Source organism: Phoca vitulina, unplaced genomic scaffold (assembly GCF_004348235.1).
Source record: "Phoca vitulina isolate PV1807 unplaced genomic scaffold, GSC_HSeal_1.0 scaffold2, whole genome shotgun sequence".
Lineage (NCBI taxonomy): Eukaryota > Metazoa > Chordata > Mammalia > Carnivora > Phocidae > Phoca > Phoca vitulina.
The window spans coordinates 88,159,050-88,186,326 of NW_022589705.1; the positions used below are offsets into that span (position 1 = coordinate 88,159,050).

At 56.0% G+C, this 27,277-nt stretch overlaps 1 protein-coding gene across 2 annotated transcripts in view; it reads right to left on the minus strand.

Annotated features, from left to right (window-relative positions):
• The window catches only part of IGSF21 (immunoglobin superfamily member 21), a 235,076-nt gene extending 210,532 nt beyond the window's left edge, over window positions 1–24,544 (minus strand). Inside the window, exon 1 of one of the 2 annotated variants that reach the window (XM_032392617.1) lies at window positions 24,499–24,544. In XM_032392617.1, the coding sequence (XP_032248508.1) occupies window positions 24,499–24,529 (31 nt within the window). In that variant the 5' untranslated portion in view covers window positions 24,530–24,544. Of the gene's footprint in view, window positions 1–23,488; window positions 23,668–24,498 lie in introns of those variants that run through there. The other variant, XM_032392626.1, reaches the window with a different exon arrangement.
• Window positions 24,545–27,277: the final 2,733 nt, after the last annotated feature.

The window sequence follows — 27,277 nt, forward strand, 5'->3', positions numbered from 1 at the left end:
GATGGGGAAAGGGCTGAGACAGGGGTTGGAGCAGAAAGGGTATGCTGGTCGGCAGAAGCCAGGTGGGGCTGGACGCCGTGGCTCCCTGCGATCTGGCCGACGCAGGGCAGAGGCCTGGCTTCACCCCCAGCCTCAGTGAATGAACGTCTTGAAGGCAAATCCAGCTCTCTCCTCCCCCTCCTCCTCCTCCTTTATGGAGACACTAATTTTAGCCAGCTACAAAGTCAGCCTGAGCTTTTAAAAATGGACTGATTTATGCTTTTCCTTAATTGCTCCAAAAAAGCGCTTTGCATCTAGTGGGAGAGAGAATGAATATAACTCTATTTAGGTTAAAAATTTAGAGCCAAATTCTCACTGGCCTGGCAAGAAGAGAGGAATGCACTTAAGCCCGTCTCAGTGGACTCCCCACTGCCCTTCCTCTGCCTGCTCAGAGCCTCTCTGTCTGCCTCCCAGGCCCAGACTCCGTCAGAGAAGAGAACAGTGAAGAGAACGCCAGGGGCCTCCCTGGCCACTCAGGAGAGGGCAGGACACTTTTTAATGATGCTCTGGGCAAATTTGCTAAATTTCCTTTCCTGTGGCTCCAAGAGGCAGCCTGGGGGCCAGAATCCACTGATGGGGGAAAATTCTGTAGTCATTTCCCAATTTGGGGAGTTAGCACACACCCAGGTCTTCTTGGCCATCCCTCTGCCTGCCCACTGGGGTTGCCAAGGCTCGGCCCATGTTCAAATACTGACCTTTCCAGAGGATTTCTAGGAATTCCATTCAACTGAAAACCATTTGTCACCTACCATGCTAAGAAATGGGAATCTAGCAGTTGACAAGGCAGGAATGTCCAGAGGACTAACCAAAAACATTTGGGTTCCCGAATCACAGATCAGTGTGGTTTGATTCACTAATTATCATTTCATCCACCCATGTATCCACCCACCCACCCATCCACTCCCCCATCCATCCACCCACCTTTTATCCATCCATCCATCCATCCATCCATCCATCCATCCTCATCTATCCATCCATCCACCCACCCATCCATCCATCATCTATCCATCCATCCACCCACCCATCCATCCATCATCTATCCATCCATCCACCCACCCATCCATCTTTCATCCAACCATCAATCCAAATATTTAATAAAAGCATATTCTGTGCTCACAGAATTCCGTGTTACAGAAATTAATAAGACAGGGTAAATAAGACAAACAGGAATTCCATCCTTATTGATTTCATGGAATGAGTGAGGCAGGTAAGAAAACAGGACATTAACTGAAGCAGAGACAGCAGCTGGCTACCCAAAACACACACACACACACACACACACCCCTTGGCCCTGCTGAATAACATGGAGCTGATTCAAGGATGCAAATGCCACTTCTCCATAGACTACATTTCCCAGATGCTCCTCTACTTTCTCTTTCCTCTCCCATTGGCTCGAAAGGAGGGCTAAGAAGTCCCAAGAGATGGAAAGAGCTACAAGATGGAAGGAGCCTGGGTCTCTGAGCTCCACACAGAAGAAAGGCACCTGTGTAGAAAGACACCTGCAATGTAAGCTAAAACTAAACTTCTACGGAGCTTGTGCCAGTGAAATGTGGGCGGCTTGTTTGTTACATCAGCAAGTGCTACCCAAACATAATAACATTTTACAAAGCGCCTTTCTGTAAGTGAATGAAGGGATAAAATCATGTCATTTGATTCTTACAACCACATGTGGTAGGTAATTGTTGCCCCCGTTTATGGATGAAAAAACCGAGGTTCAGAGAGGTGAAGTCACTTGGCCAGTCACACACTGATAGGTGGTGGGCCAGGACTTGAACCTAACCCCCACATCCACGTATTTTATATGACAATATGCTCCTCGTTGGGGATACAGACAGGGAACCACAGCATGGAACAGGAAGGGCTAAGGTCTTTGTCTGCCTCTGGATGAAGAAGCTGTGGCCGGGCATCTATCCTTGGAACACCAGGATGGTTTCTGTTACCAAGATACATGGAGAAAAAAAAATTTTAAAAATCCACCCCTGGTGTCTCCCCTCCCCAAGCAGGAACAAGAGGTCCCCAGGCTGGGCCCCCTTCCTCTGGCAGTTGCTATCTTTCTGGAGGGGCTTTTCTTAACCCATGAGAGGAGCCCCCTTCCCTCCTCCCAGGACAAGAGGAAGCAAAGATACAGACACACCGGATTTTGGCCCCGGGGGGCAGCCAGCTCCTTTAAAGGCCTGGCCCAGGCCCTGGCAGCCCAGGCCCTGGCAGCCCAGGCAGACCTCCAAGACATCTCCATTGGCCAGACCAAAGCTGCCAGAGACAAGGGGCGCTCTGGGTCCCCTGTCCAGGCGGTCAGAGCCATATCTGGGGCTGGCTCTGCCATCAGAGCAGGCGGACAAGGGGCAGCCAGACATGGACAGGCCCTGGGGGCAGGTGGGGAGCTAGAAGCCCCACCGCACGCCCACAGAAGGACTGCTGCTCTCCACCGAAGGCTTGGAGCCAAGTCCCTCCTCAGGTAACATCCCTCCACACCCGGGCCTTGGTTTTCTGGCCATCAGACAAGAAGACGGTGCTCCTGTGAAATGAAGCTTTTGAGAACAGACCGACCTGAGTTAGAATCTAGACTCCGACACTCACGAGCTGGGTAACCTTGGGCAAGTAACTAACGCTCTCTGAGCCCCTCCGTTCACTAACTGTAAAATGGGGCTAACAGCGCTTGCATCGCAGGGACTCTTAAGGGGATTACATCACATAGTAGGCAACTGATCATTTAAGGAGAGAAAAATACAGTCTGAGAATGTTCTAGCTGGCAGGGCCCTCCGACATCGCGTGGGGAAAAGGAGGCCCAGAGATACTAGTTGTTGTTTGTCCCGGGTGGAAGAGAAAGGCAGGTGCTAGGAGTTATCCTGACTGCTCTGGTTTTTTCCACCTTCTCCTCTGCATCCCAGGCTCCCTCCCATAGGCACTTCCTGTCCCGGTGTACAGAGTGGAACCGAGCCTGGGAGAGGAGGAGAAAGAAGGTGTCCTAAATCTAAGCCCCTCATCACGCTTAGAGGCTGGACCTCATGGGTTTTCCCTCTGCTTTTGCTGGGGGTGGTCTGGTCCTCCGGCGGAAAGGACACAGGCTCTGGCTGCCCAGAGATGAAGTGAGACCCCAGCGCGGCCATGCCTGAGCAGACGTCTTCACCTGTACGTGTTTCCCTCGGGGCATGGGGGCAGAGCGCCCACCCTGATGGCTGTCACCGGGAGGACTGAAGGCCATGCATGGGGGCTGCTCACCAGACGGCACCTCTGATCACCGTCCCACTCTGTCCTTTCCTGCACCTCACACGCACCCAGGAGTGCTGCTCCAGCTCGAGGCCTCAGAGCCTTGTCCACCGTGTGGATGTTGCTGAGCCGAGCGCCGTAGTCAGAGTCCCATCCACGCCCAGCAGTTGAACCAATGCCCAACCAGGAGCCCTCCGTTCGCGGGGAGGGGCGGGAAGGGCGCAGGGCTGCGGCAGAGCCCCTCGGGAAGAAGGCAGGCGTCCCCCTCTGCTGACTCAGAACTGTCTTCCCACCTCCCGCCCCCTGCCTTTTCCCAGCAGGGTCACAGTTCCCCATCCTGGTGCCTCCCCCACCAAAGGTCCAAGCCCCCGTCACTTCACTCCCTACTTCCGACCCAGCCTTGCAAGTGAGGAATTCTCCCGCCTTGCTAATAAGATTAAAACATACCTCCCTCTTACAGTATCGATTCATAGCACTGATTTACTATTGCTTCTCGGCTGCTCCAAAACAGATGCGCGGGCCGCCACCTTAATCTCTATCCATCTCCTCACTGCCAGGGAATAACTGCTAATTAATACCTTTTTGCCTCCTGACACCTGCCAGCTTTGAGGGCCATCAATACTCAGGGCTCCCTGCCCTCCCAGCCCACTCGACCCCACTGGCTTGGGCTCCAGCCCCAGCCCGGAGGCGCCCTGGGGCCCCAAGGGAGCAGGAGGGGAGTGGGCTTCCAGCTCCTCGTCCTCCACGAGGCTGGCAGATGCACACAGCCAGCGAGCACGAGGAGGAGGCCAACTCAGGAGGGACAGACCCAGACAGCAGCTCCTCGAAACGGCTGTGAGATTTTCCTGTGCTCTCAGGCTCCTCACCAGCAAAATGGAAAGAGCCACAGATCCACCTCCTACATGGGCGAAAATTCAATGAGAACAGGTCAGGGAGGTGCCTAACGCAGTCCCCTGCTTCCTGCTTCATTGGGCCTCGGCCCCGGGCAGAAGGGGTGCAGTCATGGGCCAGCTGAGCTTACAGCGCTGCTGTCAGGGTGCACAGGTGGCTAATGCCTGGCACTGGGGAGCAGGGTCCAGAGAAGGCCCCGTCGGGGGGAGTCAAACACAAACTTGTAGGACCTGGCCAGGAGACACAACTTATCCTGCTTCTCTTCTTCCTTTTCAGCTCCAAAGGCACCTCCTCCAAGAAGCCGTCCTTGACCACCCAGTCTAGAGAAGCCACTCTGCCCCCAAGCCCTGCACTATGCCACCACCCTGGGGCCTTCTCCTCACCCGCAGTTAGGTTATTTGTCTGTCTGTTCATTTCTACCTCACCCACCAGGATGTCAGCCCCATGAGCCCAAGGCTCTGACTGTCTTGCGCTCTGCCATGTCCTCAGGTATACAGTAGGAGATCAATAAGTGCTTAATAAATGAATAGCACATTCTCCATTAGTTGAGTGCCTGACTCTTCGTTGCACATTCTCCATTAGTATTAGCTAATAATAATAATAAGCAAGATGATCACTTCCCACTTGCCCTGAATGAAGAGCTGATTAAATGCCTTCTCACCTGCAGTGGGGGATCCCATTGAAAACCACTGCCACTGTGTATGAAATGTCTATTAGGTGTCAGATGTTCCCCAACAACGTAGATATCGTCACTCCCATTTTACAGATGAGAGACTGAGCCTCCCAGCAGTCAAAGGCTCCAAGCCTTGCCCCAGATAACACATCTAGCAGGTGACTCGGCTGCCATTCAGATCCAGGCGGGCCATGCTCTAACACTCCACCTGCCCCCCCCTTTGGCACAGCGCCTCCCACCAGGAGAGACGGGGGTGCTCTTCTCTACTGGAAATACATGGACGCCAGGGCTTTCCTCCCAAGCACCCAGATCAAAACTGGCAGCCTGCTGAGAGCAAGCCATTTCCAGTCATCACCGGTGGATAGGACATGACCAGCCTGGGGAGGGCTGTCAACCTGATCTTGGATTTGCACAGGGCACATGGGGAGGGTCCGGAATGCAGGCCCAGGTGCATCGAACGTGCTTCATGACTTTGGACTTGCCCCTCCACCTCGCTGCACCAGTCCCCTCCAGGGGTAGCAGCAGGACCAGATTGGGTTAGGGATGTGTGAACACACAGGATTATGGTTCTAAGTCCCCCAATCTGTCCTCACCTGCAGGATTCCCCTTTATCTCCTGGACACCTGACCAACTGGCTGGGGCCCTGCTCTGTGAGGGAAGGGGGTGGGGATGGGCCGGCAGCTGTCTGCCTTCTTTGGCAGCAAGGGGTGGGGGCAAGGAGGGAGAGGAAGCCCCAGGACTGGGCCTGGCAGATGTACCAGCGGAAGCCAGCACGGGCACTTTTAATAAAACATAACGAAGCATGGGATCATAAAATATTTCATCTCATTCCAGGCTCCGACGAGGGTGGGGCAGACCGGTTGGGCTGGCAAAGGAGAAAGGTTCACAGGGGTGCGATCTGAGCCTGGGCTGGGGGACGGGCAGGCACCAGCTGGGGACAGTAGCCCCAGGCCTCCTGTCCAGGGTCAGGGTGGCCTTGCCCCAGGCCTCCCTTCCAAGCTTGGACAGGCACAAGGCAGAGGCTTTTCTCCCAGGGACGGCCCCCTCCTGCGGGTGACTTGGGGCCAGTCACTTGCACATTTGGCCTCAGTTTCCCCACGTGTAGAGTGAAAGGAGGGCTGCACCTAAACAGGAAAGCTCCAGAACCTCTTCCAGCCCCAAAGGTCCCCTCCATCCTCCAAAACACACATTTTCACATTGCCCCCTTCAAAGGAAAGCGTAAGCAGAAGGAGAACCCAGTCTGCAAAACTGGCAAAGCAGGGCTCCTGGCTTGATCTGGGGAAAAGGGCCCCCTCGACTCTCACTTGGACCCACATTCTGGCCTCCCAAAGTGGTGCCAGGGGTACCTCCGTGGGACACTGGGGTTCCAAGGAACCCAGTTTGAAAACCATGACTCTGCCAACTCCTAGCTAACACCTCCCTGCCTCCAAGGCCCAGCTCCTCTCCTGGAACCAGAGCGTGGCCCCTGCGGATCGTGGGCCTCCCCTAGTCACTGCCACTCATCCGCTGGCTCTCCGTGCCAGTATTTACCACAGTCAGTGATTAGGCTTCTCGGGTGTTTGCAGCCCCAGGGCCTGCACAGGGCCAGGACGTAGGAGGTGTTCGGTCATCGGGCCGCCCCGACCCTGCACCTCTGCACGTGGTCATCACCGTGTCCAGGCCTCGCCCTTCCTCCCCATCACTCCCCGCCTTTCCGTGAAAGTTCCTACTCACGCACGTGCTAGTCGTGCACTGCAGAAGCGAAGCACCAGGAGGTCGGGCTTCGGTTCTACCTTTCTCTATCCTCCCCTCCACCTCCAGTGCCTTGCACCCTGCCCGGAACAGAGTAAGGACCCAGGTTGTCAGACGGATGGATGGACGCTCCAAAGGAAGGAAGGAGTGAGTTCTCCCTTCCTGTCCCAAACGGGTTCAGCTCTGCCAGGCCTAACTGGCTCACTCGAATTTCACGATGTCTCTGGTATGAATTCCAACAAGGCTATCAGCTCCTGGAGGGCAACAGTATCCTCTCTCCAGATCCCACAGCATCTGTGCGGGCTTTCATTAGTTCCAGAAACACGTGCTGAAGCCTGCTCTGCCCCAGGACCTGTGCTGGATGCAGGGGGCATGAAGATGAGTCACAAAGGGCCCCCGTGCCCCGTAGTGCTGTGAACACAGTAGGTGCACAGAAAATATTTGTGGAATGAATGAATCAAGCGATGTCCAAGATGATACCTGAGTAATGAACAGGCCTCAGTCCAAAGAAGGAGGTGGGTTTCAGCAGAGGTGGGGAAAGCATGTGCAAAGGCCCCAGGGCAGCTAGGACCACTGTGTCTTCAGTGCTGAGGAGGATGGCAGGAGGATAGAGCTCTCTGTCCAGCTTTATGTCTCCTCAGCGGCTCCCTGCAGGTGGCATCCATCCTCCTCTTCCCCAAACACTGCACGATAGGCTTCTCTGAGGCCATGCTTTCTGGGAGATGAGGGGTGGGGGGCCAGCTGCAGACCCTCCCACTGCCACACACACACACACACACACACACACACACACACACACACTTCCCTAGTCACCTCCAGGCCCACTGAACACTTGTGTGCTCAGACCCACACACTGAACTAAATATAACCATCACATATGCTTCTTCTGTCTCCTTTCCGAGGGAAATAACATTGTTTAAGTAAAGCCCTTAAAATTTTAAAGAGCTGGGATGTGTGCTCTCTGCGGGAAGCTTTTAGCAGCATGCTTGAAAGAAATAATAATAATAACGAGGCCAGAAACAACAGAGCAGAACCGGGCTGCCACCCCATGCCTGCCAACGTTGGGAGGGGCCAGGCCTGTGGCCTTCCACTGTGGTGCAGCCGTGCGGCCCAGGCCCAGCTCCGGCTGCCGCTGGAGTCCCTGACCCCTGAGGTCCCTGAGCCCCTGAGAGCTGTGTAGGATCAAGATGGGAGGTCTCCAGAGTCTCGGAATCACAAAAGGAAGGGATCTCCGGCAGAGAGCATAGAAAGCAGTTAAAATGTGAGACATTCTGGATTCAAAACAGCACAGCCACTTAGTAGCTGTGTGACCCTGAGCCAGTGGCTTAACCTCTCTGTGTTTCAGTTCCTTCTACGGTAAAATGGAGATCCTAGCGGCGCACACCTCCCAGAAGGTTATTAGGAAGATGGTGCAAGGAGTAGTTAGCAGAAGCAGGAGGTTCCACAGCGCCTGCGCACACAAAGCAAGTGTTCATTACATGGTTCCTATTATTACCACTTTGCAGGTGACGTCCAGAAGACCCAGGCAGAGAGCTTGGACCTGGCCACACATCTCTGTTGACCTCAAGCCCAGGAGTCTTTCCCTGGATCCACATAGCTTAGAGAGGCCGCTTTGTAACCAGGTGCTGTCCCAGGGGGCTGAGCCCAGGTTAATGGGAAGGGGCATCTTTTAAAGAGTCAACCTGGATTGAAATGCCTCTCTCCTTCCAGCCCTGAAGTCCTGTCCCCATAGCTTTGTCCCCTGTCTGTATGCAGCAAAGGGCCCCATGAGGTCTTTTCAGTGGGAAAGGAGGACTTCTTGCTTCCCAGGGTGAGGCCAGCAGGCTCCCTGGGGCCTCTGTGAGTGCCAGTAGGCCTGTGGGTCCAGACCTGGAAAATCCACCTAGTTGCAAGGCTAACCCACCTCTGGCAAATGCACTTGATCTGTCCTCCTGTGTCACCTCCAGCCTCACTTTTTTCCTGCAACACATACCCTTCACCACTGTCTCCCAGACTCTCCCAGATGATCCAGGCCCTTTCCAGCCTATGAGTCTTTGTTCCTACTGTTACATCCTCCTAAAAATCTCTCCATCTCCTTCTTAGCCTGGCAAACTCCTATGCATCCTTCAAGACCCAGTCATGTGTCACCCCTTCCAGTGATATGTAACTTTCCCCCAAACCTCAGGCAGATTAGTTATTCCCTGATCTGCATTCCTGCAAGGACTGGGTAGCTAATTCAATTTTAGAATTTCCAATATTATACCCCAGTTTATTTGTCTGCCTGCCTACCTGCCCCAGGAGACTGTGAACTCCTTAAAGACAGGCACTGGGTCTTATTTATCCCTGCCGTGTCAGCCCTAGCACAGGACCCCCCCCAGAGCGATGACCGATGAATGGAACTGAGTTGAGGCCATGTGTACACACCAAGGAAATGAGTAGCCATTGGACCCACCTTGCTGACATTGCCGTTCCTTAGCAAGCTCCACGGGAGGCAGGATGCTGCCCAATTCCCGAAGGTGGGAATTCCAGGGTAATTCAAACATATCTTAAAGGAGACATTTTGGACGTAGATGAGATTCTCCTTCCCAATCCTATTATCCATCATAGAATCTTAGAACTGGAATCGTCCAGACTCACCCCTTTGTGTATGGACCTAAGAGTCGAGGGGTGGGGGGGTAAGCCAGTCATGGAGCAAGTTAATGGAGGAGTTGAAATCAGATCCTGGGGCTCGCAAGTCTGAGGCTGGTGCCCCTTCTACCAAACTGGTGTTTTCCATCATGGCTCGTGATGATGTTAGGTGGTAGGAGGAAGCTTTTTTTTTTTTAAGATTTTATTTATTTATTTGACAGAGAGAGAGACAGTGAGAGAGGGAACACAAGCAGGGGGAGTGGGAGAGGGAGAAGTAGGCTTCCCCCCGAGGAGGGAGCCCGATGCGGGGCTCAATCCCAGGACCCTGGGATCATGACCTGAGCCGAAGGTAGTCGCTTAACGACTGAGCCACCCAGGTGCCCCGGGAGGAAACTTTTAAAAAAAATTCAAATAGTTACATATTATCTTACTATGAATTAAGAAAAAAAAATATACTCAGTATAACACACGTATACATGATGTCTTTACATAAGACAAGTCAACAAAGAGGAAATCAATTCAAATTTGATTTTAAGAAAATGATGATGTGAATAATAGTGGGGATGGGACGTAGCTACGTAGGACAAATGTCGTGAAGGGGTAGCCGAAATTTGGCAAGCTCCACAGGGAGCAGCTCGGAACGGGCCGACCAGAAGACACCAGCACCCAGGGAGATAAGACTCGTGGGTGACAAAGCTACCTCTGAGACCCAAGATCTTACCCCAGAAGCCAGAGGTGGAACCCTGGTGCTAAGATGGAGACCTCACAGCCAGCACAGAGGGAAACCCAGCCTGCAGGACCCAGCCCCTATTCAGCTGGACAACGAGTCCTCATCAAAGCCAATTTGGACAGTCAGGTAGATGGGAAGGCAGCGGAACAAAAGAATGTCACTTCAGCTAACTTGGAAACTGAGACCTGACGGGGCCATTGGTGAAGTTCTTCCCAATGGATGTTCATCCCCAGGGAGCAACCGGTCCTCCTCGGGAGGGTGGTACAGCCACTGAGCCAGCAGGCGGGGCTGAGACCCACCTGCACCAGGGCTGGGCACGTCGCAGGGCTGGCGGAGGATGGCGGTGTTGCCAGATGGCATGTTGGTGAGGGGCAGGGCACTCTGTCTTGCCTGGAGCACATTAGAGAATGAGCCAGAGAAGAAATTGCCACTGGTATTTGTCACAGCAATTTCAGCAAAGCACCGAATGTGTAAGCATCTCATGAATTTCAACTGGCAGAAGTGGTCCCCATCAAAGTCATTTTGAACAGTCAAGGTAGATGGAAAAAAAAGCCACACAAAGGAAAATCGAGGGGCATAAGGAAAGTCACCTCAGCCAACCGAGAAGCTGTGAGCTGAGGAGGCTGTTGGGGGAAGTTTTCCCAAGAAAGAGTTACGGTCTTGGAAACCGGCTACTCCCTGACCGCCAGCTAACCTGCCCCCCTCCCCCCAGCCAAGAAGATGCCACTAAAAATGGCCGTGGCATTCTCAGCTTTTGGGTGAAGGATAAAAAGCTGGCGGTCCAAAGGACTAACTTACTTGCCGGTCCTCCCCTTCTCCCCGACCTGCGAGGGTGGAAGCAGCCTCCAGGGAGAGAGGCTAGCAGTTGGAGAGCACCTGCCTTTCCACTTGGAAGGAGGCTAGCTTGGAGCCCGCTCCTGACTGATGTGGACCAGGCTGCACGTGGTAGGAGCCAGTGGGCATGGCAGGAAAGATGACCTAAATGGATCTAAGGAGAAAGAACCTCTCCGTGGGAAATTGGGTGGAAAATAGACTGGAGGATGACGAATCCGTGTGCCCTGGGGTGGGGTAATCAATCAGCGAGATGGACCAGGGGACAGGGAGGTGGAGGGACACCGAGCAGTCTAGAGCGCAGATGACACATTGCAAAGGTCAACATGATCAGTGAGTGGAGAGTGCAGGCGGGTCCTCTTTGCAAACTGCCATGTGATCCCAAAGTTACCTGCTGCTTCAAGTTCATGTGTTCCTCAAAAGCCGGTTCCACCTTCCTGAGGACCCATGCTCATATGCTACTTTTCCCTCCAGAAAATCTAGCATCAGCACAAGGGTACAAGGGTAGGATTGGGCACAAGGGTAGGCATCGTGTTACTGCTATTGCCATGAATGTAAATAGCAACCCATTACTAGCACCACATGTGGTCCCTTCCCTCCTTACAGCAACTCTGTTGGGTAGGTAGCAGCACCATCCCCATTTTACAGATGGGGAAACTGAGGCTTAGCGAGACGGTGCTAGATCTCTGCTGTTTGCACACCTCACCCTCCTCCCACTCTGTACCCGGGAGACCCCCCTGTATGGGCTTCCCCCTGGGGTTTGGTCAATGGGCAGCACCAGAAAAACACTCAAAGACAAAAGGAGGGTAAAAAAGTTGGGGTATTTCTCCCTCCAGCTCCCCGTCAGCTCCCTGAGGCTCTCTCTGCATGGCCCTCTCCAGTCTCTGGGTGGGAGCAGCCGCCCACTGCTCCGAGCCCAGGGTGGCGCCATCCCCTGCTGCCTACCCTAACCCCCATGCAAACCGTCCCCTTAATAAGCCCCCCTCTGAGACTCCCCCGTTGAGCCCGGTGGCTCTTGCTGGCACCTGAATGCTATGGAGGGAAAGAAGCCCGTCCCAAAGCCATCGAGCTTACACACCGGGGTGCCGAAACTTGAACCCTACTCTATTTGCCTCCAAAGCCTGCGTCGTTCCATCTGAACTGGGGTTTCTCCACGGCAGGCATTCGCGCCCGCCACCTTCACAGATTGGCCCTATCCGTGTGCCACCTGCTCTGTGGCGTACTTAGCATTTTTCTTTAACTTGGCTCATTTTTTACTTAAATAAGCCATTTTAAAAAGAGAGAGAGAATTTAAATCACTGCCCCAAATGGCAAACCAGCCTCCTTTGCCTTAAACAGAGGGTAACTAAAAGAATTACAATGAAAACAAAACACCGTTTACTACAACTCTCACTCCCTTGGGCTCACTGGTTGACCCACACCCGTTTTTGTTGGAAAGGCAGATTAGCAGGCGACAGACGGCATTAAAGACATGAGATCATCAGCCTGAGGCTTTCTCCTTGGCACCACTGGAAGGACAGGATGAGAAAGAAACAGGGAAAGACCCTCCCTCCCCATTCCTTGTTACCTATGGTCAGTCCTTGGCCCCTCCCGGAGGGGAACATTGCCCACCCCGGACCCACCCTGTCCAGGAGAACTTTCTCTAACGATGAAAATGTCCTGCTTACGTCTGTGCTGTCCAAATCAGGAGACGCATGTGGCTCTTGAGCATTTGACATGTGGCTGGGGTGGACTGCAGAACTGAATTTTGTTTAATTCCGTTAAATAAAAGCTGAGACACTTTGTGTAGTTGTAATGTACATGTCAGTCCTAGGCCACGGCCACAGCCACGGCCACGGCCACGTAGTGAATAGCACAGCCCTAGACTGTAAGTCCCAGGAGGGCAAGGACTTGCCTATTCATTCTGCTCTGGATTTCTAGAACAGCACAGTGCTTCACCCCCAGGGAGCATTCAATTAACACTGGCTACACCGGTGATGGAATCAGTGAAAGAATGAATGAATGAATGAACGAATGAACTCCGCTGCTTCATGCAACAAGAACTTGCTCTCTCTGCAACTCAGACTGTCCTGGGAACCACTGACTCTTCCCCATTAGGCAACTGGCATCCTTTCCCGGGATGGGGGGGCTTGCCTTTCTCCTCCCACCGGGCTCCTCAGGCGGGCAACTGGGCTTCAGGAATTCGCCTTCCACAGCCTCTCCTCCTCTGAGCTGGGCCCCAGCCCACTCCTCTGCTGCCCCAGCGAACAAAGAAATCTTTGTGATGGGATTGCTTTGGTGGCTCCCCGCCCCCCACCCCACTCCCTCTGCCCCTGCCCGCGACATTAGGTGCTGGGTGACGATGCACATTTTGTCACCTGCGTCTGCAGAACCAGGCACCTGGCCTTGGGCTATTTGTACAGCCCGAACGCCCTCTTGACAACAAGCTGCATGCCCGGGCAGTGAGCACCAGCTCTAGATGAGGATGCCATTCACCCCTGGGTCCCGCCAGCCAGTCTGCCCCCTGCCAGTGCCCCCAAGCCCCCACGCGGTCCCTCCCCACCAGCCCAGCACGATGCCAGGGCAGCCCGTGATGGACGCCTTCCTCTGGGGCAGCACTAGGGAGAGGGGAGGAAGAAATGGCGCTGGGGACATAATGGAGTCGCCAACGACTAGTGACAAACAACTCCATCGGAGGGGCAGGAGTGCCTCTGCAGAAAGAGAAACAAAAGGGCAAAGGGAACAGCTTGGCAAAGGAACAAAAAAACCCAATGGCTCAGCTGCTTCTCTCCCTGGCGACCCCCAAGCTGCTCCTGTGATTTATGAGGCTGGGGGGTCGCTCCCACTGGAGCGCCGCCAAGATTCCCACCCAAGTCTGGGGGACCCTGAGGCCTCCCCACAGAAGGCTCTGAGGGCGGTGGGCCCACCTGACCGAGCCCTGGGATGGCCCCCAGAACGTGGAGGGAGAAGGCCTGTCCCCACATCACGCACAGTGTGTACAGTGACAGAGAGTCCTTCCTCTCTGGCCTCAGTTTCCCCAGCTTAAAATGGGAGGAAGGAGATAGTGCAAATAATTTCTCGGCTCCCTTTTGGCTCTGATGCTCTGTAATTCCAAGCCTGTGGACTCATGTGGGGCTCCACGTGGGGACACCTACAACGTACCCCCTTGGCTGGGCACCGAGGCTCACCAACACTTCTTCCCCTTTGCACTCGGGGATATGGCGGGGAGGCAGACATCGTCATAAGAGTAGTAGCCATTTCTCACACGCCTCCTGTGTGCTGGGCACCGAGCACGTGGTCCCCACACCATCTGTGATTTACCCTGCCCAGCGGCCCCCACCCCACCAGGCCACCATGCCGAGCTTCGTGCTCTGCTGGAGAAGTCAAGGTTGAGAGCAGTGAAGAGTTCCCTGAGTTCACATGCTGGATGAGTGGTGGAGAGGGCGTCTGAACCCTGGTCAGACCCCGGGGCCCATGCTTCCTGGAGATCTAGAAGCTTCTCCCCAGGAAAAGCTACTCCCATCACACTCGGTTCAGGCCCAAGGTACATGCTCCAGCTAGAACAGCCCCATTCTGGGCCGTGTGATCCTGGCAGGGCCTGGTTTTCTTCCTTGCCAGGTCTGGACACTCCGGGTAAGATGAACCGCCCCTGTTGACAGCATTTCTTCCTTTAGGCCGTTGTCTCTTTGGGCGCCCCAGAATAACCATTTATAACCCAACGGAGGTTCCAAACAGGTTCCAGCTTCAGGTGGCCCAGAAAAACCAATTCATCTTCCTAGAACACTGCTCTGGGAATGTCACTCTTCTCTCTTCAACTGCTCCCCACAGTCCCCAGTCGAATCCAGACCCCTGGCCCTGGGCACACAGGCCTCCGCCAACAACACCAGCCTCATCCCCAGCCTCTCAACAGGCACCGTATGCTCAAGTGAGGTCAGCCTCCTTACTGCCTCCCAACCCCTCACGCACCTAGACAGCACACTGACTCCCTCCTCCAGGCCCTTGTGCAAACTGTTCCCTTGCCTGGGACGCCCTCCTTGCCCATCAAGATGCTCTCAATCCCTCAGAACATTCCTGGGCCACTCCTTTAGCCCCCAAAGATTTATCCATGGTATCCCTGTATTGGCCATTTATTATACACGATCGTTTCTTGTTCTCAAATGAGTCCGTGCCGTGTGGGGTTGCCAACAACCCGAAATTCCTTGAGGGAGGTCTCTGCCAGCCCAGCAGGAGGCTAGGGCAACTGCTCAATTCATGGAAGTGACTGGATCCCCCGACTTGGCTCCCCAGTCAGCCTCCGGGGGAGGGAGAAGAAAAGTGTGAGCCCAGGCGGCCTATCAGAGAGACTCCACCCCGAGGGTCAGGAGGAAGGGAGGGGCCGTGAGTGCGGGCAGGTTACCGGCCAGGTGCTCCCAGGTAGAATTTCATTTGTCTCACGACACCCTCCACTTTCAAAAGACGAAGGAAGCGTGACTGAGAAAGGGAGCGACCAACTCTAGTATACTCCGCTAGGACAGGGCCGTGCTGGGACTTGAACCCAGTTCAGATGGAAAGCCGAGTCCATTAACCCTGGCTAACTGTCCAGAGAGACAGTGATTGAGGAAGGATGAGCCTGCCCAGTGTTGTGCTGGCAAAAGTGAACAACCAGCCCTGGGCTGGGGGGAGCTCTGATTTGGAGTGTTGGCCGATTTCCATGGTGTAAATCCTCCACCGCGGTTGGTTTCAAACCACCCAACGGGATCCACTCAGAGTTGGAAAGCGACGTGCCAATCAATGCCTGGGTGGGAATCCAGCCCCTGCCCATTACGAGCCGTGGGACCTTAGGCAAATCACACAGTCTCTCCAAGCCTCGTTCCTCATCTGTCCAATGGAGAGAACATGACCTCCCAAAGCTTCTGGGTTGATTTAATGGAACAAGGTTGGCACAGTCCTGGACACAGGCATGGAAGGTGCTCCAAGCATGTTTCCTTCCTTCCTTCCTTCCTTCCTTGGTTCCTTCTGTCCATTCTTCCCCAAACCCCCACTCATCCCCAGTCAAGGACAGCCCCCCTCCACAAGGAGAAGCCAGAGGGAACAGGAAGCCCTTTGGTCTTCTTACCACATTCGCCTGCTGGCTCATCCCCCAGATGCCAGCCGGGATGCCAGTGTGAGTGATGGTGAGCCGTGCTGGACAATGGGCACATTCTCACACCAGAAAGTGTCTCCAGAGCTGACTGGTCAGGGCCGGGAAACAGGCCCGGGCCTAGTGTCTGGACTGAAACTCAAGCTCTATGGGGGAGGGGGGGTCATCCATTCATTCATCAAACACATCCTGAGGATCTGCCCAGAGCCAGGCCTTGTGCCAAGGCTGGGGTGCAGGGATGCCCACCCTTGAGAGCTCTCAGTTCAGCAGGGAGACCAACCCTTGAGCATCTCCAGCCCCAGAGGAGGGGTCTTCTAACAGAGTATTACCCGAAGTGCTGCTACCAACACTCTTAGGGGACACCTGAGTCAGTGGGAGGGGGGAGGAGTTATGGAGGGCGGAGAAGTGGGGACAGAAACTGGAGGGAGGTTTATGTGGTCAGGGGCTGTGCTGGCTAAGGGCGGAGGTCTCTTCTCTGAGCCAAGAAAGGGTGGAAGTTGGGGAGGGGGCGGACAAGGTGAAGTTTAAGGCCAGAAACCTCTGAGCAGGCCAAGATTGTGGAGCAGAGAGATGTGGGCTCTGGTCTCGCTGCTGTGTGACCCGGACACAGCAGCATCCTCACCAATGGACTGGGGATGTGACACCCTTCTGGACAGCAGTGGAAGAGAGAGGAGCTCACGTCAGCAAAGTGGCTACAACAGCATGCAGCTCACAGAGCATGCTTTTTGGTCAGTTTACCGGCCTGTAAGCTCCTGGGAGTTGGCCTGTCCCATTCCAGACCCCTGTGGGCTGGTGGGGGAGGGATGGAAGGCTGGGCACACAGCCACCAAACCCAGATTCCACTCTAGCCACGTCCCACCCCCGTCTCTTCACCTCCCCATGCCTCAGTTTCCCTGCTCGATGGGCAAGAGAGTAGCTGCCTCTGTGTCTTATGTGAGGGCTTGATGACATGCCAGGTGTAGAAGCCCTTGGGCAGCTCTCGGGGACTACCAGCCAGCAGGGACGAGGTCTGGAGCCAGCGTCTGCGTCATTTTGATTATCTGAGAGAACAAGAGTGTAGTTCCAGGAGCAGAACTTTGCCAACGGAAAGTTCACCTGTGAATCTAGCCCAAATTCCACGTGCTGTAAACCTTTCCATACGTGTTTCTGTAGAAAGTCTCTTCTAAACCAGGACACCCATGTCTGAAAGCCAAAGATGGTTTATGACCTAAACAACCAAGCTTGACTGAGCACCCTCCATGCTTTTTATGGGGAAGATTCACCAGCGAGCAGACCCGGCCAGGGCCCTGCCTTCATGAGGCTTCCCAGGGCAGGGGATAGGAGGTTCACGGCAAGACTGGTTCCATCCCCTCATCTCACCGGGAGAAACAACTTGCATCTACACTCGGTTGTTGGGGAGGAGCAGTGCCAATGCCTTAGACCTCCCAGGGAGGTCAGGGGGCAGGTGGTGGGATCAATCAGCCCCAGCTCGCGGACCAGGAGCTGTCCCAGACATTACCGGCAACTCTGAGGCTCATCGTGCCTCGGGAGGGTATCAATGGGGTCCTTGTTTTGCAAACAGCAGAAGCCAACTCTGGACCCCTGAGCCCCTTTTTTTGGGCTCAAGCCCCAAAAAAGTAACTAGTGGAACATGGAAGTTTCTGGAACACAAGGACAAGCGGAAGCCCCAGGCGCTGGGAGGACCCACGCAGTTTGAAGTGCAGCAACTCTGGCATAACCACCGTTAATATTGGTCATCAGCAGAGCGAGCAGGACTGAGCGAAGCGTTTTGCATGTAATGACTTGCTCCAGCCTATGAACACCCTGGGGAGTAGGGTACGTCCCATCATTATTAGCCTCAGGAAAACAGAGAAGTGCAGTTTCTTGGGGCAAGGGGTCCTTTCAGGGTTTCTCAGTCTTCCTCTGCTCTGGATCCAGATCCCAGGGAGAGTGTCCGATGGGCTCCTCTTGAGGTGGCTTACCTAACTGTGCCACCTACCAAGAAGGCAGGCAGTAAGGAGGCGGGCGGACCTAATATCCAACATAAATCTAGTACGTGGCCGGTGGATGCAGGAATGGCTGGTCGATCAGATTCCTTGCCTGGGGGCCGCAATGTCCTTTCCAGCTCCTTTGGGCTACTACTTTGTGCACCTCCAGCTCCGTGCATGTTGGATTTATTTGCTCTATCCATGAAATCCTGGTTAGGAGGTCTCGGTGATCATGGGCCCCCCCTCTGCTACTGGACCCCACTGAAAGTATAAAGGTGGGTTCTGGGACCTCATCCCCCTGTTCCTTCCCAGGACCTTCATCCTGAAGGCAGACAGCCCTTAGGAAGTGATGCTGTGTGTTTTGCCACCGCTGACATTTGTCGTTTAAAACAGAAGGCTTCACATCCTCTAGCAAGTGGTGGAGACTGTTGTATTCCTCCTTCCAGTGATGAAAAAATAGTTTCTCCTCTCCTCTGAGAGCAGCAGTGTCTCTGGATTGCTTCAGACCTGAGTTTGAAACTCCTAGTTGTTGTGCTTAAAAAGAAATCCTGAGCCTCATTCATTATTTAAGAAAGAAAAGAAAAGAAGGAAAAGAGAGAGAGAGAAAGATCCCAGGCCTCTTGTCTTCATCTGCAAAACATGGCTAATGACACTGCCTCACAGATTACTGAGAGCATTTAACGCATAAAGAACATGTAATAGGTGTGCGATAAATAGTAGCTATCCATAATTGACTCTTGTTTCTCCCAGTTCTCAACCAGACTCTGGGGAGACTGGTCTTGAGTTGAGCAGGTCCCACCACGCACAGTCCCACCTCCAGTTCTTTGCTCAGGCCGGTTTCCCTCCTGGCACATTTTCCTCCTTTGCCCTCAGCTTATTAATGTCCTCTCTTTACTTCAAGGTCTAGCTAAAGTCCTCCCTCCCCTGTGAAGCATCCCCTTGATCCCCCAAGGAATCACTCTTCCCCAAGAACTTCCTGTAGGGGATGTCAATCACTTGGCATCTAGCAAGTGTCAACACATTTCCACCTGGACTGTCATTTGTCTTCTCACGAACGCGCCCAACCTCTCACCCCACTGGGATGAGGATAGAAGTCTCTCTCTTCTCTGACGTGCCCCACCCACATCAGATGCCCATTCATTGTCTTGACAATGAGGAGGGCTTTCAGAGACAACCCCTTCTCGCACCTGGGCAGAAGCACGCACTGGATAATTCTATCTCTGTGAGGGTTTGGAAGGAGTAAAACATCCAGACAAGGAATTGCACACTCTAAGCGGTCCGTGGGGCTGGAGCCAAGGAAGTGCCTGAGTGCCATCGCCACGGGGAGACACCAGGGCACAGAGGGCAAGAGTCAGCCCTCGTCTGCATCTCTGCTCACCACTTACTGATCGGGTGGCCTTGGACAAGTCACTTAACCTCTGTGAGCCTCAGTTCCCTCACCAGCAAAAGAGGGCTAGCTTTACCTTTCAGTGTGGTTGTCAGGATTAAATGAGACAAGAACGACGAAGCAGTGAGAGTTCAATTAGGGCTGGAGATACAGCCCCTTCCTCCCGCTAAGTGAAGAATCAATTTTCCACTAAGCGGTAAACACCGTAAAGGCAGGAACTCCCCCACCATGTTCAAGGTCATGTTCCCAGGGCTTAGCACTGTGCTTGGTCTGGAGATGTTGCAGAGGTGGGTAGGGTGGTAAGCCAGGTTAGACACCTACACGGGGGGGGGGAGGGTGGGAAGCCAGGTTAGACACCTACAGGGATCCCAGGACACCCAGTTAACAGAACTAACCAGTTTCTTCTTTGTTCGGCTCTTTATTTGGTTTCCGCCTTCCAAGTCAGGACTGCTATAATCCAGAAACCTGAGGAAGTCACTACAACTGCCTCAGTTGTGCGTGAGACAGATGTTCTGGAAAGCTGGGGTAGCCAGGCCAATCTAAGGCATCACTGGTAGCCTGCCTGCCCCTGCCCTAGGGATTCTCTGAGCCCCATAGAGGGAACACTGGAAGGAAAGAGAGCGCTTGGGGCTGGGCCAGGCAGGGAGCTGGAAGGAGCCAGTACTCCTGTCACTAACCAATCGTAAAACTCTGAGCCTCAGTTTCCTAGTCTGTGAAAAGAGGAGCTTAAGCCCATCTTGCAGCTGCATGAGGCCTGGGAAGCGGCCAGCACGTGCATGACACACTGCAGCTGATCCACACAATCGGGGCTATTGAGAAACCAGAATCCCTGCCAGATATTAGGAAAGAAGCAATCTCAGACTGTTTCAGGAGACTTGTGTGTAAGGATCGTTCGTAGTGGAGTCTCATCACCCGCAGGAACCCAGGCAGCTCTCCTTTTGTGCCTGCCATCTTGCCCAAGGCATTAGGATTTTGGGGCAGGGTGATCATCAGTTCCTACTCTAAAAGGGTCCTCCTGCTAAAAAGTAGTTTCGGAACCACTGAATAAGTGATCGCGGAGGTCGCTTCCAGCTCGAACATTCTCTGCACTTAAAAAGCAAAAACTAGTTCAACCTCTCAGGAAAAACTCGAGTTTGCGGCTGGGGTGGGAAAGGGGTGGGGTTTAGGGCTGGGGGTGTGGCCAGGCTGGGGGCAGGGCGGCTGGGGGAGCAGGGGCGGAGCAACTGGCTCTGGGCTCGGCCCATCGCTGCGCGGCGCGGCGCCGGGAGAGGTGGGGGGTGGGGATGGAGGGGCGGTGAGAAGGAACCCAGCGGAGCTCGAACCCCCGCCCCGCGCCCTGGGCGTGGGGTGGGGGTGGGGAGGAAGGATAAATACTTAAAAGTCGGCACAGCAGCTCGGGAGCGCACAGCCCCCGCAGTCTCAGTGCTGCGGCAGCCTCGGCCCGGCGGAGCCAGCCCTCCCACCCACCCACCTGCTGACACGCGGCTGCGGAGAGGGAACTGCCAGGGCCACTGGCTGGGGCCTTTGGCTCGCCCTAACCGGGCTTGCCCCCCCACTACTCTTCGCCGAGAATTTCCCGTGGCCAAAGGAGGCAGGGCCAAGAACCACTCTCTCCCCTACCTCTACCCCCCCCCCCCCCCAAGCCGGTGCCCTCTCTTCCGGGCCACTGCACAGGCTCAACTGCAGGAAGGACTTGCTTCCCAGAAGTGCCCAGGCAGGGGAATCTGGGGCCCGAAGACTTGAAAACGCCTCAGGGCGCTCCTGGGTGATCTGGCAAAAGAGAGAAATGTGGGTTTCTCCACTGCAGAGTCAGATACTGGGGAGGGTGAGTTAGGGGCAGAAACTTATGGCCCAGCCAATCCTGTGTGCAGCGGAGTCCTTTCTCCCAATGCACAGACCCACCTCTCCAAAGTTGAGCCCCTTTGTCTGCGACCCTTAGGGGCACAACAGGCGAGGGCATGAGAGCCATGCCTCTACTTAGTACTGATCGCCATCGCCCCCCTCCCCCCTCCCGCCAACTGGCAGGCATGTTTCGGAATGCCTGCCCTGGATTCTACCCTCTCCTCCCTCCCAGGCAGCCCCTGGCAGGTGGCCCGGCTAAGCCAACTGCCAGGTGCACAGCTCTTGGTCATATCCTGGAAGGGCGCCCTCCTCCGGCAAGCCGGCCTCTGGCATCTCCTGCCGACCCTTTTCGTACTCCCGCCCCCTCGTGAGCACAGACTTGGAAGGGGGAAGGAGGGACCCCACCCTCAAGCACTCTCTCTTCCTCTGCGGAGAAGAGGGCCCCCCGGTGGCTCAGAACCCCTGCCTCCGCCCCAGGCTCGGAAAGTTTCCCCTCCGTGATCCGGGTCGGCGCTCTTTCTTCACCCTGGGCAGAGGAGCTCAAGGCCACGCCGGCTCCCCCGGCCCAAACACGCTCACCCCAGGCGCCGGAGCCCGAACTCCCCGCCCCCGCCGCCTGCAGGGGCGGGCAGGAGGGGCGGAGGCGCCGGGACGCCGGGTCAGCTCTCCGCAGCCCTGCAGCCCAAAGAACGCCGCTTGCGGGCTCTGGGGAGAGCTCTCAGGGTGGGGTCCTGACCGAGCCGGGTTTCCCAGCGTAGCTTTAACCGTCAGTCGCCAACCCCACCGCGTCTGTTCTGCACGTTCTGGGGGTGGGGGGAGGGTGCTCCCCTCCTGCCCCCAACTCCCAATCCTTTCTCCCTGCAGTGTCCAGGTGAGGGCTCCAGGGCCTTTCAACAAAGCCCGGTGCCCAGCCCTGGAACCCGGACCCCTCTCCCAGATAATCTTTCCCTCTAGAGGCATCCGACGGAGGGAGCCCTCACCCCAAAGTTGGGGGAGATTCTGATCCACTTTGGAAAGTCTCTTGCTCCAAGGGACGAAGTATGGGGCTGACATTTCTTCTGGGTTACACAACCCCTCCCCCGCCCTCTGCCAGCAAGACCACCATTTAGGCTCAAATTCTGCAGCGTCTCCCATCTGCAGACCCGGCACTCTCCAAGGACCCCCGGGCGGGGTTATTTCAGGGAGGCACCCCTTCCTGGCAGGCACTCTCAGAGCCTGGTGAGGCATCTCCCGGTAGGGCAAGGCAAACGCCAGGACAGAGTTGACCCCCTACCTTCATCACTCAGTTGGGCTAGGGGCTGAGATCGTACTGGCCACAATGTCTACTTTTTGGCACCCTCGTCACGGCGGAGCCAGGCTGTGACTCCAGAGGGGCTGGTTCTAGGCACCCAGGGTTGGCACTAGACTCAGCGGGGAATCGCGGACAAGGACCCTCTGGTCTCCGCGCCCTTGGCTCTATGCTGGTCCCGCCTCGGTCCCGCTGGGCTCGTAGCCCAGGTGTGGGCTCACTGCCCGAAAGGTGCCTGGGTCGCCAGGATAAGCTCCGGCACCATTTAAGGCCCACCAGGCGGCGGCGCCGGTCGCGAGGCACCGAGGCGGCGGGGAGCCCTGGACCCTGGAGCTGCGGAGCCACCGATCGCTTGCTCTGGGGACCCTGCTCAGCTTCCACCTCCTGCCAGCTGGTTCAGCCTGGCTGGGACCAAGTCCATGCGGGACACACACACGGCTGCTCACACCTCCTCTGTCCCCAGACACATCCATACCTCCCTCTACACTAAAACCACACGCTCCATCGCACGCACACACACTCCCGGCCCACGAAGCAACACAACCCCCACACCCCAGATCCACACACACTCCTGCCCAAGTGTCACATTCCCCCCTCCTATGCACACACACTCCCCCCACACAGCAATAGTCATCCGCTGCCACACACCCCTAAAGAGACCCGCACACTTGGGACCCGCGAGAAACGCCACACCTCACATACTCCCCACCCTTCAACACGCTCACACATACAATGACACAAGCTCTCACACTTCACACCTCACCGAGAAGCGGGCACCCGCTCACACCCCCAAACACTCTGGCTCACTCTTTCTCACACGCACACCTTCTCCGTGGAACTGACAGACACTCAAACACCCCATCTGCACACTCACATCTCTAAATACACTTCCGCACCCTCTGCGCACACAGCTCCTTCCCGGACACCCTCAACCCGTAGACGCAACAAAGCCACACGCTCGTACACACACGCACACACGCATACACACACACACACGCACAGACCCGCGAGCGCTCTCTCCGGAGGAGACCTCCTCCCTCCGTCGCCGAGCCGAGCGACTGCGCGGACCCCCACGCCAGGACCCGTGCTCGCACCCCGAGCCTCTCCGGGACGCCCCGGGCCCGCGCCCTCCCCCCGGCGGCCCGCCCCCCGCGCGCGTCCCCCACCCGGGCTCCGGCCGGGCGCCCGCGCACTCACCGCGCGCCAGGTCCAGGATCGCGGCGAGCAGCAGGCAGACGCAGCCGCGGACGCTCGGGGCGGCTCGCATGGTGCCCGGGAGCTGGCGGCGGTGGCGGGGCGGAGGCGGTGGCGGAGGCGGCGGGTCCCCTCGCCATGGGCTCAGGCGCGCTCCTGCCTCCGGCCGCCGGCCGAGACGGTGGCGGGCAGCGCCGGGCGCCGTGGGGGCGCCCCCATGCCGCCCGCGGCCGGGCCGCCGGGGCGCCGGGCTCGACTCGGCTCGGGCTCCGCGGGGCGCTGCGACCCTGCGCTCCGGCCGTGCTCCGGCCGTGCTACGGGCGCGCCGCGGCTCCCGGCTCCCCGGCTGCGCGCGGCGCCCACCGCGGCCCGGAGTCGGATCGGCGGCAGCGCCGGAGTTTGGAGCCGAACCGCGCTCTCTGTGCCTCGCGCTCGCCTCTCCCGGCCGCGCGAGCGCCCCCCTCCCCGCGCTCTCCCTCCGCCCCTCCCCCTCTCCCCGCCCCCCGCCCTCCCGCCCTCCCTTCGCCGCGCTCTCCGCTGTATAATACAGACTTTTCTTTAATCCTTTCTGGGCTGTTCGGCTCTCGTCCGCTAAGCCGATTTATTGCAGGGAGAAGGAGAGCTCACCCCCTCCCGGCCCCCCTCCCCCTCCTCCCTGCCTCCCACCCCTTCTCCTTACCCCAGGTTTCCCTCCTCACAACTCTCCCTGTCCTTAGCTTCACCACCCACCCCCAGCTGACCGAGCACCCCTGTCCCCCAGAAGCCAGCTCCGTCTGATCCCCCTCCACCTAATCCCTTCCCTGGGGTCACACCCCCCACCCCCAGCCTGATGGAGGGAGGCAGCCTCCCTTGTGAGCAAGCGATGCCTTCCGTGGAGCGGAGCAGGCAGGGTGTGGCCCCCAGAACTGGCCTTGCCCCTCTTAATGCTCTTAGTGGGAAGGATTAGGGGCATCAGTCTTCTGAAACTTCCCAAATTATGGATGGCTTCCCCCAGGTACCGACAAAAATGTTACGTTTTGTCCTTTCTTCCAAGAACAGCCACATTCTTGAATCCAGCCAGGAATGGTTAAGGAACTGGTTGTTTCCTCCTGGCAGAGACCACATTTTCACCTTTTTGGCAGGCCTGACACTTTTTCCCCAGGCCTGAGGAGTGAGGTTTGGGACTTGTATCTCATTATACACACACACACACACACACACACACACACACACACACACCATTGCGCCTCAGGCCTGGCTGTGAGCCTTGAGGTCCCGTGGGAGGGGAGAGGTACTCCAGCCCTTGGGGTGGGCTGGGGGTGGGAGGAGGTTAGATGGGGTTCAGAGCATGGAACTTCACACCTGGCAGGGAATCCCCCACCTCCCCCCTGCCGGCAAGCTGATGCCCAGAAAGACCATCACAGCCAGGGGCAGCACTGGGCTCAGAATCCAGGCCTCTGGGCTCTTGACCCAGTGTTCTTTCTAGGACATTCTATTGAGAAATCCCAGCTTCCTTCTCTGTGGAGAATTTCCAGCAATGTCAGATTGCTGCCTAAGGGCTTTTGCCCTGTTTACCTGGATGGGCAATGGGTATGTAGCCAGTTGCCTCTCCAGCAGCCCTTTCAGGGGGTGCAGGGAGTGAGATAGGTGGTTGCTAAGCTGTCTCTTGGCCAGTCTTGTGCAGAGATACCCCATGGCAGGGAGCTGCTCCCTCCATCTGCCCTCTGGAAGCCTCACAACAGGGCTTCCCAAGGCAGCCTTGCTGCAGCTCACGCCCACCGGCCCAGGGGAAGGAGCGATTTGCATTTATGAAGATCTGAAAGCATATGTTCACCTGACAGGCTTTAGAATGATCCTCTCAGTAAAATAATAATAATGATCGTAATAAACCCTTATAAATAGGTGTTTGATTACAGTTTGTCCCTACGTGGGTATTTTTTTTTTTTTTTGAATCAGACTAATTGGCTGCCAGGCTGATTGGGCCGGATGTGGCTCCAGTGTTAAAGTCTTAGGCCCCTTCTTCCTTTGGCTCCTGTTCTTTGCTCCACTTTGCCCCCACCCACCCAGGTCTCTCCTTCTCCAAGTTGCTGACGGTTAGCTTGAGGTCAGCTCTCCCCCACACCCTCCCTTTGGGCTGACCCAGCCACGTCATGGGGCACAGTCCCTGACTACTTTCTCCCTACCCCTCCACCTCCCCACCTCTGGCCAAGAAAAGGGCCAGCAGAATCCAATCCATCACAGGTGCTAAGCCCTCCATGGAAGAGCCTTCCCGGCTGGGGAGCAGCGGCGAGCTGGGAGGACCCTCACGTTGGCATGCTGGTCTGAGTTCTGCCAGCAAATATCAGGCATCACTGTGTGGGCATTCCTACTCTGCTGGCCCAGCTGCCAATCAGAGAGCTGCCAGGCAGGTGGATAGGCAATGCCAGGTGAATGCCTGCATGGGCGAGGCTTCCTGTCTGCACTATTGCAGCCCAGCCATTAGAGAGGAAATCCAGGCATGGATGGGATGTCAGCCCCTCCGCCCCCCCCCCCCCCCCCCCCCCCCCCGTCATGCCTCCTCCCAGCCTTGGTCAGTACCAGCTGGGAGAGAAATCCTCAGGGAGCAGCAGGAAGGGGCTCTAAAGTCGCTAGCAAGGAGGAAGGGAGCCCGATAGCCAAGGGAGGGTTGCCTCCTAAGGCCAAGGTTTGGGCCGGGACAGGGTGGGGGAGATCTCCATGAACCCTCCTTCAGCACCAGACTTCCAAATCATCCCCACTCTCTTGTAACATCACCCTGTATTATAACTGTAAGTCTTCCTGGCCAGTGCCTGGCACATAGTAGGCCCAGAATAAATATTTGTTGGATGGAGGGATGGATGGATGGATGGAGACAGGTGACTTTGTCCTATCCACTCCATTCCTCAGCTCTTTGGGCACGAGGCTGGCACCTAGCCTAGCAGGCATCCTGTGGCAGTGAATCTTTTCAAAGAACCAACAGCCCCCTGGATGGTGTGTTCAGAGAGAGGGCATCCTGCCCAGGTGCACAGTTGGTTTTCCCAAAGGCGCAGGGTGGCAAAGTGTGTGTTTATTACCATATGGTAATTGTTCGTCATAATACCGCTACCTCTGCACACCATCTCCTGGGGAAGCCCACTCCTCCAGCTCCTGTTTCATAAGCACAGCTTCAGTGCCTTTCCTTTTGCCCCAGAGAAAGGCATATCCGAAGCACTGGGAGGCACAGTAGGCAGAGGGCACAGGGGACTTAGCCAAAGGAGAGGTCACCCGGGGCAGCCACAGGCTTTTAACTTGCTTACTGTCCCTCTGTTCCTAACTCCCAGTGGATTGGCTACCAGGGGGGGCCTCCACTTTGCAGTCCCAGCACTCAGACCCATGGGTCCCGGCGGGACATGCCTCCTCCCTGGGCGTGGGGCGGAGGAGGAGCCCCGGACCTCCTGGCAGCCAGAGTTGTGGCTGTCTGCCCCCACCTCCCTCGGTCCATGGTTACTGAGCTAGGCTCTCCCAACAGAGGGCACCACAGCACAAAGCAAATTCCTCTTCTCCGGACCCTAGGGAACACCCCCAGAGGTCAAAGACACCCCTCTGTGACCTCTGGCATGTTTATTTCCAGGAGAGGGGAGGAATATGGCATATCATTACCTCCCTCAGCCTGACTTCCAAGGGGATGGGCTCTGCTGGTTTGGGGGACACCCTATGGCTTTTGATACAAATAGTGAGAGTGGTAAGTATTTATGTGAGGGTCTCTCTTACTCAGGCACCGTTACAGTAACCAATGAGTATAAAACTCTGCACAGTAACATACGAGGTGGCTACTGT